General features: G+C 38.3%; 1 protein-coding gene across 5 annotated transcripts in view; it reads right to left on the bottom strand.

The window, feature by feature from the left end:
* The window catches only part of LOC129576675 (nephrin), a 395651-nt gene that overhangs the window by 116415 nt on the left and 266305 nt on the right, over positions 1-12931 (bottom strand). For all 5 annotated transcript variants that reach the window (XM_055462090.1, XM_055462086.1, XM_055462091.1 and 2 more), the window contains one exon: positions 4660-4815. In XM_055462090.1, coding sequence (XP_055318065.1) covers positions 4660-4815 — 156 coding nt within the window. The remainder of the gene's footprint in view (positions 1-4659; positions 4816-12931) is intronic.

Raw genomic sequence — 12931 nt, forward strand, 5'->3', positions numbered from 1 at the left:
GCTCATACTCTCTGTGGTCTCGTCTTCATTTGATGAGTTTAGTGGTTTTTTTTTCACTCACTCTTGCATCGCCTTTCTTCCTCTTCATTCCTTTCTTCGTCGTCGTCGTCGTCATCGTCGCTGTTCCATCAAACAATTTTCATTTTTATGAATAAATAATGTTTATGCGTAACCGAAAAGGCATCGCAAATGAATATTAACGTGAAGTATGACGACGACGACGACGACGACAAAGCAAGAAGAAAAAAAACATCCTTAGAGAAAACAAGTGTTTGGTCGTGTGAAAGCTGTCTGAGAGGCAATATGCGATGTATGGCACGTATAATAATAATAACGGTGGCAATAACCACACATATACATGCGTCTCAACATCAATCTTATACTGGCATCCACTAGCCACGAACCAAGCACCAGCAGCAGAAAAAGAAGAGAAAAAAACCATATTGCTCTTGATGTAAAGGCAATTTCAAATAAAGTGGTACTTTTTTTTCTTCTTCTTCTAAACTAAAGTCAGTTTGCACCATTTCCCTGAACGAGAGAACGCTCTTAGACACAGACATATTCGCAAAAATATATTTTTATACGCTTACACATACACTTCAGCAGCGCACGGCTTTGCATACTCAAAAACAATTTAAATAGATGGTTTTGTTATTTTAATATTTATTTTCTTCTTTTCGTGCTTTTCGCTATCTTCATTTCGTCCAGCATCAGGGACTGCAAGTTCGGAACATGCCTTTAATCAAAACGAAAATTAAAGACGAAAAAAAAACTTTTCGTTATCGCAGCAGAATATGCGATGTAGTATACATTAAAAATTCCCAATATAACATAATTTGAAATAAATTTTAATTAGTCCAATGTTCGGCTGCTAGATCTATGGATTGCCATTTTTTATTGGTAGACACCCTCCTTGTCTTGTTTCTTTCATTTCCATCGCTTGCATTGCCCTGTCTTTGCTCTGCTAACGAGTGGAAAATTTAGTGGGCATTTCGTGTATGATTTTGAAAAGCGGCGAGCGCGTAGAGGCTCGCTAGCTCACCAGAGAGTAGACGACCATATGTATGGCGTGAAATAGAGATGGAGAGCAAGCGAGAAATTATGATGAAGAAACGACGACTAACAACTTCGTCACGAAGTATTTTACAAACGAGTTTTCACGCTTCACGTTATGAATGTACAAGTATGATCGGATCAAGAGAAGCTGAAGCGAATAAATTATCCATTACCATTGTTAACCGTTTTTTATGATGCCGTTTTCTTGTGCGTTTCATCGAGAAAGGCTCACGAAATAACGAAGAACGAAAAAAAAAAATCCTGCACTTGCCGCGACAAAGTCATTTGAATTGGTTGTTACTGCTGGTGTTGTTGTTTTCTTCTTTTTTTTTTGTTCTTGTTTTATCTTTGTGTGTTATGGTGTTATTTTTGTGTCGGTTCGGTCGTTAATACTGTGTGTCTGCATCAGCGGTCGTGTCATTTATGCAACAATAGACAAAATCATTTTATTAGACGTACACCCCTTTTTCACTTGTTGGAAAATTATCTAAATTAATTTTCTTTCATATCCCCAAAAGCGTACAAGAAATTTTCAACTTGAATAAAACATTTCAATGGAAATTTTCTTCTGTGTCATTGGTGTTTCAATTTTTTTTTCTTCTTTGCTTTATTTCTGGGTTTTCTGCGTTCTTTTTGGTTTGCTTTCAGCAAATCGGATTTTCTTCACCTATTTTACTATTCAATGCTCGTTTGCCACATAAAAAGTGAATTATCATATGAAACGAAGCAAGAATGCATTAAAATCGTTCATCTTTGAAAATCCGATGGCGTGTGCGCACGCGTTCAATGGACCTTTTGAGCCAATACAAAGCCAATGTCGAGGTTAATCGCAACTACAACAGCAGCAGCAATAGCAGCAAAAAAAAAACGCCAGTGCCTAAATGAAATTTGAGACACAAATATATGTATCATGAAAGGTAAACAAAAGCAGACGGAATTCATGTGGAACAACCCGTGCGCGCGCGCGCGCGTCATGAAATGTGGGCAATTTTGCACAAATAAATTGAACTGAATGTAGGACGAACCGTTTGTGTGGCTGTTTTCGTGAGATGATTTCATGGTCATTTGAGTAATCTTGCATAAAAATTGCGTGCCCACCCCAAATGCAATGCTTTCAGTTTTCCTCTTTTTTTTGGAAAAGATTTTTTTTTTTGTTCTTTCTCCTTTGATTGAAGCGAGTTTTTTTGTGTTATCTATTCAAAAGAAAACACGTTCAATGATATCATTTGCATGGGTGAAAAAATTCAATGGCATGATTTGCATTTCAAAAAAAAAAAAACGAGATCCATATCAAAATGTGTAGACGAGCAAAAGCCTCTTTATTATAGAAACAGATGGAAAGAGCAAAAAAAGAAAGAAATTTGGAGCGAAAAAATCGCTAAATTCCAATGCAAATGTTTTATTGCATGTTTTGAATGTATTGAAAAATTGTTGGTCAGCCGAGATCAAATACGAATGTATTGAGAGTTTTGCATAAATTTTGGAGCTGTGGTATGGTGCTGCGTTGCACACTTGGTTACATGCAATAAAAATGATGGGCAACAACATATATCGCCCCATAAACACATTGAAATTGTATCGCACACATTGTCAAAATTCGCTAAATACCGAACGGCGGCAATAGCAAAATGGTGGCACGCAATGAACGCATTCCGAATCGATGGAAAATGCAAATAAAACTAAACATCGAGCTGATGTGCCTAACTGGAAGTGTTCGTAATGAACGACAACAGCCGTACGATGTTGATTGGATTTAGTTTTGTATGGAATTTCGTTACCTTTCCCCCGGAATTTTAACCTATGACTGCATGAAAACCGCTAACCAATTTATGCGCGATGCGAAAAAGGAATGCCAATTAGCAACCACAAAACAGTAAAAGCATAGAAGAGCAGCAAATGCTTTATAAAATAATACGGATAAACACACACACACCCGTACTCTTCTCTCGTATTCTCGATTCAACTCAAAACTAAATGGAAAAAGAATGGTAATGATCCTCATGAAGCCAAAGCCACGGCTCTTCAACTATTTTGCGAAAACAGCACGATTCTCGCTGAAGTGTTGCGGTCTCGCGAATACGATATTCATATTTATAGAAGCTTCAATTGCAACGATAAGCACGCACTTTAAAAGTTGCTGTTATATTTTTTTTTTCTCTTCCAATCTCTCTGGTTCTGTTCGGTGCTCTTTTTTTCCAAAAGGCTTTATGAACTTGTTGTCGGATCTCTCTATTATCTCTACTCTCTGTGTGTCTGTGTGTGTGTGTGTTTGTTTGTCTCTCTCTCTCTCTCTCTCTGGATGGCTGATGCTTGGTTATGGTGTTGTTGTGCAATCGCAATGGTGGTTTATCATATTTCAAACTTCATGACATGCATAATAGGGCTTAAAATTGGATTTAATTTTGACACGTTATATTAAAGCGATGGCTATAGAATGAATGCTCAAAATGGAATTTTCCGAAAAACCATTGTAATGACAACCGCTCGACGATCCATTGAGACACACACACACAGACACAGATGGGGAGAGAGAGGGAGAGAGAGAGAGAGAGAGAGAGAGAGAGAGAGAGAGAGACGTTTACCGATAACAAAAGCTTTGATTCGGAGTTTTGCATATTGTATGCCTTCATTAAAACATTTAATCGTTTTATATCGGTAATTGGATTCGATATTGTAAATGATGGAAATTCATTAAATGGTTGTTAAAATAGACGACGTGTCCATTGAATGCAATGCACGCGATTCTCGAACAAAGTCAATTGAAACGAATCAGCCAACGCTGTACCAGACGCAGCTGTACTAACAACAAAGAATGTGGAAATTGTTGACCATTTTTTTCCGTTGACCGTTAGATTGTGTGTGTGTGTGACAAATTATTTTTGACCCAACTTCCTCCATTAGATTGACACGAACCTAAAGCAATTTTTGCGATTGGACGAAAAAGCAACTAGAATGAAAATAAAACCCGTCAAGCGCACAATAAACACATGTTCAATTTGAAAAATCCATTACAATTTATCAATGTGATCATCGGCTGTCCGGATCTATCTCTTGCTTTGATTATATTGATATTGCTATATTCTATTGAATTAAAGCTGATCGGCTTTTTAAGCAGCAATCAACTTAACTAAAAACCCAAATGACATCGTCCAATGGTGGCGATAACGAAATTTTGCGCCCGGTTATTGTGCTGAAAAATAATTTATTAACAACTTTACAATGGCATTTAAAAAGTGCTATTGGACGCGCGTGCACGCGGCATGAACAGAAAAATAAACATGTAGCGTTCTGATGAAAACGAGTGTATACCTTGGAGGAATGAGAAATGTGTTAACTATCGTGGCCTTTGCTGAATTTTTTTTTTCGACGCATAGAAGAGGAAAAAAAGCAAATAAAACACGCGCAGATTTTATGCTTTTGGCACAATAAACGCACGCTTGAGCGCTGACTTTGACAAATTGTACACACACTGTGCGGCTGAGGCAATGCAGTTAGGCCTCATGGTTTGCGTTACAAGGGCAAAAGCTTAAAATCACCATCATTCTATACGTAAATATGATGCGACATTTGAGTATGAAATGAATGAGAGCTTGAAGCACTTACCTAATGCAAAACCGTCCTTTGTCCATTGCACCTGTCCAGCTAAATTTGATACTTCACAGCGAAGAACTGCCTCCGAACCTTCCAGCACTTGTAAATCATGTGGCGTTACTTTGAATTTTTGTTGCTGTGCCGCACTTGTTTGCGCGACAATCATTGCTGCAAAAGATAGGGAAAAAAGTGGTTTGTTAAAAAAAAACGAATAAACTCTTGCACAAGCTTTCGCTTGTTTTTAAAATTAAAATGCATTTGATATATGATTGTCGTAAAAGTATGCATGACTCATGTGGCGTTACTTTGATTTTCGTTTGATTTATCTCGTTTTTTTTTACCGCCAACCATGTATGCATCAGTGATGTTTTGACATACATTGTTCATGGCGCGGAGCAAAAACGACACTATATGCTGTATAATTGAAATCAACAATCTAAATTTATCACTATCATCCACAGAGATTTTGCATAAAAACAAAATGGAACTTTTGCCCCGTCTTTACATTTAATCCTTGCTTGATGGTGAAACAATACAAAACCCTTTTCAATGGGCAAAACCGACCGACACACACACAAAAAGGCAAACAAATTGTGTATGTAAATAGTGATTTGTTCACCCTTTCGAAATCGGATTTCTTATCATGTCTCATTTGCTAATGCTAATTTTGTGGTGGGCTGACAACAGGGCCGAAAAAAAAAACTTATCGAAACGAAGAACAAAAAATATTGAATGAGCTTTTATTGGTTCTGTTATGGCTATTTGTGTTGAGAGTTCATGGTGTACATTTTGTCGTGTCGGGAATGTTGTTTCGTATTTGGCCATCACGTGGCATACACACTCAAACACACATACAACCAAAGCAAAGCCAAAACTGAAATAAAAAGCATAATGAAAGCGACACAAATCAAGGGCAAGATATCGATTAAGATTAGCACAATCTGCCAAAAATGATACTAAAACTTTGCCGATTCAAGATAAATGGCCAGTGCCGTGCATGAGAAGTTTCGAACGAGGGAACCACCGTGCGAAAAAGGCGACAGTATACATACACATGCAGAGAGAGAGAGAATATACATCCCCAGCATCGGAAACAGAAACTTCGTTAAAAGGACAACAACAACATCACAACAGCAACAAGAACAACAAAAAGCAGCAGTAGCAGCAAACGGTTAAAAGGCAAAGTGGTGAATGAGCAAAATATTGTCTCCGCTCGATTTAACGTGCGTTACTGTTTCTGCTACAATGCCTTTCGCGTCATTCACTGCACAACGAGGACAAACATTCCAATAAACACACAGATTTGTTTGTTTGTCTGTCTTTTTCGATCGTATTTTAGTTTGGGCTCCAATAAACTGTCCTCTGTAATTGTGGCCCACCGAAAAAATTTTTATTCCCGCGTTTCTCTTGCTCGCTTGCTTTCACTTTCCCTCTCTCTCTCTCTCTCTCTCTCTCTCTCTCTCTCTCTCTCTCTCTCTCTCTTTCTGTCTCTCTTTCTGTCTTTTGCCATCAAGATTGAGGCGGTTGAAATTTTGTGTGTTTCTTCTTGCAGTTTACTTTGTTTGTTAAGAATAAACATATATTTTCGGTTGCGATGTGTCTTTGTGTGTGTATGTGGAATTCTGGAACAGGCACACTGACAAAATCGTGGAACAACAACAAAAACCGCCACCACCACCAACAACGGAACAAAACCATTGAATGTAGATGGAATAGCAAAAAAAGCGAGGCGAAACATGAAGCTCGAAACTGAAAATACATAGAGAATTGTGCGCGTACAACGCAAAAATGACAACACGGATGTACCGAATGAGAGGGAAAAAAACTGTGTATGAAACCTACTAAATGATGATAAACAACACTTTTGTCGTGTCAAAACTTTTCTTTAAACAAAATAAAAACCGGAGAAAAGTATCGTACGGAGAATGTGTTTTTTTTGCTCTTTCTACCCAGAAAGGGAACGAAAGAGTGCGAGCCGAAAGCCGAAAATTCAAGTTGGTATTTCCAAGAAACCAAACCAAACAGCGAAGGGAAACAAGTGCGTATGCAATAATTTAAACGTTGCTAAACATTCATCGAACACAGAAAAATACAAGCGAAAAGCGGAAAGTTCGCCATGAATTAACCAAAACAATATTCCGAGGGAATACAACAGGAAAAAAGTTAGAGCTAGAGTGAAGCCAGTGAAGGAGAAAAGAACAACAAAAACAACAATAACAGCAACAGCAACACCACCAGAATGGTGATAGCAAGATATGCAAAGGATGGTTGCGATCATCAACTGGCATTTTCCGCTTAATTTTGAAGTCTTGGTTTTATTTATGTTATTTGCCTGTGTGTTTTCCCAGTTGTCATGTAGTTCGCTTGAGAGAGAGAGAGAGAGAGAAAAAAAAGGGAAGCTTGTAATGAAAATTATAATCTAAGAGCATCAACGGTGGCAACAGGAGCTGCAGCAAGCAACAGCAGTGCCAGAATCGACCAACAAATTCTCAACTCAAGGCTTAAGATTATCGTCACCATCCTCATCCTACTGTCCATCCAATAAGCTTCTTAAATCAAAATCGAAGTAATGGTACAACAAAGTTGCGAAACTTTTCTCCATCTTGGCGTCATTGTTTAGGCAAATTCGAGAGTAATAAAAGACTTATTGTCAGTTGCTAAGAACTTTCGACTGTCGTACTCACAGCCTCACTCTCTCTATGTGTTGTCTATCTCCTTTTCATTCAATCTAAATCGCTTGCTTATACGCTCGAAGACACTGTGCATGCGAAACTCTCAGAGGCGTTAGGCATTCATACGTGAAATGTATACGGTATGGAATGTGGTTGGGCAAAGGAAAAACAAAGCTGATTTGAAAAGGTGAAGCTCAAGCGATGTAAGTGGCGCGCGCGGCTACTACCAAAACACCCAAGCAATGGTGGTTTTCACATCAAAATGGCTCCCATGGGTAGATTTCGTTGTTCGAATGAGGCTTTGGTAGCCGAGAGTGAGAGAGAAGGAAGAAAAACACCATGCATAATGAATATTCATGAGCATTTTCTCTATCGGTTTGCTGAAAATTTGCTTTGGTAGTCAGTAACTCATTGTTGCTTATGCTACGGTTCACTTTCTAATTGTTACTATTTCCCATTCGTTGGAGTTTATTTGCATTTCGTGCTCTCTATCACTCGCTTACTCTCTCGCATACACACACACACACACACCGAGTGTGTTTGTGTTTGTGCTCGCGTCCCCGTGTCCCACTGTGCATGTTCAATTGTGAAACATGAAAATGCGTAACGGGTATGGCTCAGCGCTTATGTACTCACGTTTGTCTCATCACACCTCGTGCTCTACAAACCCAAAATCTAAACAAAGTACCGAGAATGCAAAATGAGAAAGAAAAAAAAGAACGATCCAACATCACCAAAATGGGTAAAATGTATGTGTAGTGCCTTATTTCGTTTCAAACGAATGGCACAAAGTTAAAGCGAAAAATTTCGCATTCATCTGGTCTCCTATCGCATCGCACACACACACAATGTTCGCGTGGATACTTTGGTTTTTGCTCTCTTGAAATTCCACAGCAAACCACGAATTATTAGATGTTTACACAAAAACATTAATATCAGTTGCGATAGAGTGGGACAAAGAAAAGATGAACTCCTGGATAAAGGATAAATCATTGTCGATTTTGTTGCCGAAAATGGTCCATGTGTGTGTGTGTGTGCACGCTGCATACACACGAATACTAACCAAACACAGTCAACCAACGAACCAACCAGCCAACCGGGCAAACGAAATGAGCTGATGTGCCTGGCCCTCAGTACATACACACATGTATATATACACCGATGAATGTGAAAATGGGAATATTTCCACAAACCAGGTTAAATCTAATGATAAGTACACAACACATGGCAAACGCGTCGTCTCTTGTCTCTACACCGATTGAATAATGTGAAACGAACAAAGCTGCTGCAATCAACGTTAAGTAGATGGAAATTTCACTTCGTGTAAATACTTGATAGATTTTTCGGGTTATATCGTGTGTGTGTGTGTTGTACGTCATTGGGTGGGTTTTTACTAGCAAAAACTGGAAAATTATTGATGCAGTAAAAGTCATCGTTTCAACTTGCCCTCACTCACTCTCTTTCCCTCTCTCACTCATTAAAGCGTTTAACGTCAGCTTTTCATCATGCGGATAGATGTTGATATGGATATTTCTAAAGTGCTTCTTGTTTGAAAAAGCTCAATAATTACACATAGTTTAGCGTGAAAAATTCTATATTGAAAAATTTATTAGCATTGACATAAGCGCACAGCGTTGATAGTGGCATCGTTTGCATTTCTTTTTCTCTTTCCTTTTATAAAAAGAAGTAAAACTACGCAAAGCATATTTGTGTTTTGCCAAAAATGATGGTTGGTCGAGGTATTTTAACTCATAAAATATGTACAAGCCATTCGTATTATCTTTCTATTCATTGCGCACACTGGATCTGTGTACCAAGCGAAATTAAATCAAACACATACGCACTCAGCAGAACAGTAGCACCAGTGGCAGAAGCACCAGTGGAAGTAGCAGTGAAATAAAAACCCAGCTGCACGGGGCCAAAATAGAATATAATAACTTTTATGATATAGCTGAAAATGGAGCCAAATTCGGATGTGCATGTATAGTAAACATGTGCCGACGTTTGGCATTTTCACAGATGCAAACCGAGAGCCGGGGAACATTAACAACTTTAGTCACATTTTCTTTGCTAAGTGGCTATGTGTAAGTGTGTGTATTGTTGTTTTTTTCTCCTCTTCTTCTTCTTCTTCACCCCTCGAATTGCGTAGATTTCGAGTTTTTCATTTGTATATCTTTAATTTATTTCTATTTGTATTCATGTGTACAAGATGCGCTCACGATTAATATTGGTTGTTTATTACTGGCAGAACGAAATGAAACGCAGGAAGAAAAAAATCATAGCCATATACAACTGAAGATGCTTCAAACCGAAATTAAATTAGACATAAATCGCAATGTTTGGTGTGATATAGTATGCCCATTGAATGCTTTCGCTTGTAACACATTTTTCGATGAGTCTGGTGTGAAACAGCAGAAGATGACGAAGAGAAGCAAAAAAGAACGTTGTGAATGAGCAACACACATACCCAGTCAAATAACTCGCAGCAAATAATGGAATTTTATCGGTGTAATATTCTATGGGTATGGCTATATTGTGGTTCAATTTTTAAAGTGAAAGAAAAACAAAAACATTGGCCTCATGTGTCACGTAACAAAATTGCACCAGTTGTCACTTCAACAATACTTCGTTTAGACTAAATGATAGCCGGTGTGTGTAGTTTGTGCGTGTGGAAAAAAGGTGCTAATTGATGACGGTATAAAAAAAGTTCGAGTGGCAATCGCATAAATGCATTTCCTATTCACATTATCAATTGGAAAATTTCGACAGGCATTTCAATGCAATTTCAATTATTCCAGTCTGCCATTCGTCTATTCCATTTTTGGACTATCTTTTGCGATAATCGAATGCACTTATTTCAAGTAATTTGTTTTTGGGTGCTCGAAATACTGTGTATGTTTGTGTGTGCAACCCTTAACTCGAGTGTATCGAAAGAGATGGAGAGAAACAACATTGATGGTAAGCCGATCGAGTGGATGTTGAAAGTGTTTCTTCTCTTGAAAACCAGGTGACGCTCTCGGCCAGATTACATTAATTACAATTCAAATATCGATGACGATCCAATGTGTCCATTAAATTGATATTCATGAAACAATTACACATTGGAACTTGTACTGTGTAGTGTGTGTGTGTGTGTGTGTGTGTTCGCTTGCCTTTCTTGGTATGTTCTTCATCATCATATGTACAGTATTATATTCGCCACACATACACGAGAAGCAGAATGAATGAATGCATTGTTGATGAAAAACCAACGTTTCGTGGCTTAACTTTGCAGGTTAAAAATTAAAATATTTACATTGAAGCGAAATGATGTACAAAGCATCACCACCACCCTCGGCAAACCAACGTAACATTTTCCAACGAATTTTCATTTCCGAAAATTGTTTCCTTGTTACAACTGATCCCGTTCAACGCGTTTTGCTCAGCATTTCTATAGCAGGAATATCCCCGAATTTTGAAGCTATAGCAACAGCAGCACAGAGTCTGTGTGCAATAGACAAAGTTTGCTTCAACGAACTGTACCAAATGGATAGAGACAGGCGAAGAGATGGGAAAAAAATGTATGGCAAATATTTTTCTACTTAATCTACAATGTAGGCTGTATGCCTTGTAATATTCATGCACATCTTTTGGATGACGACGATCCAACTACACCGAAATATGTTAAACAATTTAGCCGGATTTGAGGCGATGCAACGGAAAATGCACATCACATTTTGCCAGTTGAATATGGTATGGGCATGTTGGTACATGAATATCATGGTCGTTTAAATTAAATTCATTGAAATCGATATGCTATCTCGTTTAGCTGGAGTATAGTGCAGTGCGTGTGGCACTGGGTGAGGGACGTAGCAAGTAGCAGCAGTAGCAGCAGTAGTAGTAAGAGCCAAGTGCTTGTATAGGCTTTTTCAAACTCTGAATACATTTATTAAGTTTAATGTTGTACTTCATGCAGGTTAAGCCAATTGCACTGTATTTGGATATGCGTATTTGCATTTGATGCTCGGGCGCATGCAGTTCCATAGATTTTATAAAATTCCAACGCTTGAACGGGATTATATGAGGCCAAAGCAAGCAAAAAGCGGCACTTTTCAAAATCTGATCGGGAGAGTGTGTGTTTGGGCGAATATGTGTCGCCAGACCATGTATGTATCTGTGTGTGTGTGTGATGGAGGGAAGGCTAAATCACAAAACAAGCTGCCGCCTTGGCAGCTGAGAAAGTGGCTTCCGTACAAAAGTGGCATGTACAACGTTCAAAAAAGTATTGACAATACCAAAGTTAAAGCGATATGGATCTTTGTTCCTAAGCTTTGAAGCTCTTGAACAAATCGCTTAAATCTACATGAGTGCTGCTGCTCTCGATGCTGCAGTCATACACACACACACACATACATGTATACCTTATACTCACATACACACACAAAGCGCATAGAACTGATAATAAAGTTTGTTTTATGCATATGCACAGAACGCGGCGTATCACGGCTCTTCTGTATAACCAAACCCGAACTGTGTTTGTTCCACGCGCGAATGGAACAAATTGATGTGTCAAACGCCACATTCGCTTGAAACGAATGCAAAGTGCTACACTTCTTCCGAAATCCAATTCTCGCCTAAACGAAACCGATGCAGCGATATTGAAGCGAAAACTTTTCGATAGCTTTTCATTCTTGCCCTGTCAATAAGTGTCAATTTCAATGAGGTAAAACTCGTTTCAAAAGTATTTTTCCATTCATGGTATGTTTGCAAACGAATCACTAGTAAAAATTAAGTGGATTCGAAGAGTGAAAGGACACGATGACGAAAAAAAAAACAATTTACTACTTAAAATCTTGAAAATTGGCAGGTTTTTCTTTTCGTCTTGAGAAAGTTGGTCGTTTTCGGTCGACTTGTTGCCACATCATTCGATTTTCGGTCGATGTGAACCGATACATTCGCGCAAACAAAGGCATACGAAAATCGAATGACAAACATAAGATGATTTAATTTCCCATCGTCATATTGACAAACACATGACACTCTAACGACATATCCATGATATATCCATGAAATGTGTCAAATTAATAAGGTTCGAAATGATTAAAATCGAATTGATAAGCAAATGAGAAATGTTGTATTTCACCTCGGCAGAGGCCGATGTGTATTTTGTCACACGGCTCTCATTTCCAGTGTGCATTGAAATGGAATTTCAATTCAATAAACAATTGCACATCAAATATGCCATTTCAATCGTTTGCTACGTCAATCGGATTATAGATTTCCTCCCTGTTTCGTCTATCATCACAAAAGGGTATCGAGAAGTTTGTCGGTGCATTCAAATGTATTCCGGCACATGAATGCACATCACAAAATATCATCAACCTCGTCATCATTCATACATTTTGATAAATCAAATGGAAATGCACCTTTTTTTTCGTCACTCACACGGATTTGGAATTAAATCAGCAAATCCGAATTACTTGCATCGATTATCGTGATTTTCATCAAACATTCTATAGCATCGAATTAAGGACACCAAGAGACTGCTCTTGAATTGGCGCACAAACAAAATGACAAAACCAAATGATATAATACCAGTGCAAGCTGGTGCAAGCAATTTCCAAAGTCAATTT

Source organism: Sitodiplosis mosellana, unplaced genomic scaffold (assembly GCF_009176505.1).
Source record: "Sitodiplosis mosellana isolate CC-2019 unplaced genomic scaffold, AAFC_SMos_1.0 Smas_scaffold_6191, whole genome shotgun sequence".
In the NCBI taxonomy this organism is placed as follows: domain Eukaryota; kingdom Metazoa; phylum Arthropoda; class Insecta; order Diptera; family Cecidomyiidae; genus Sitodiplosis; species Sitodiplosis mosellana.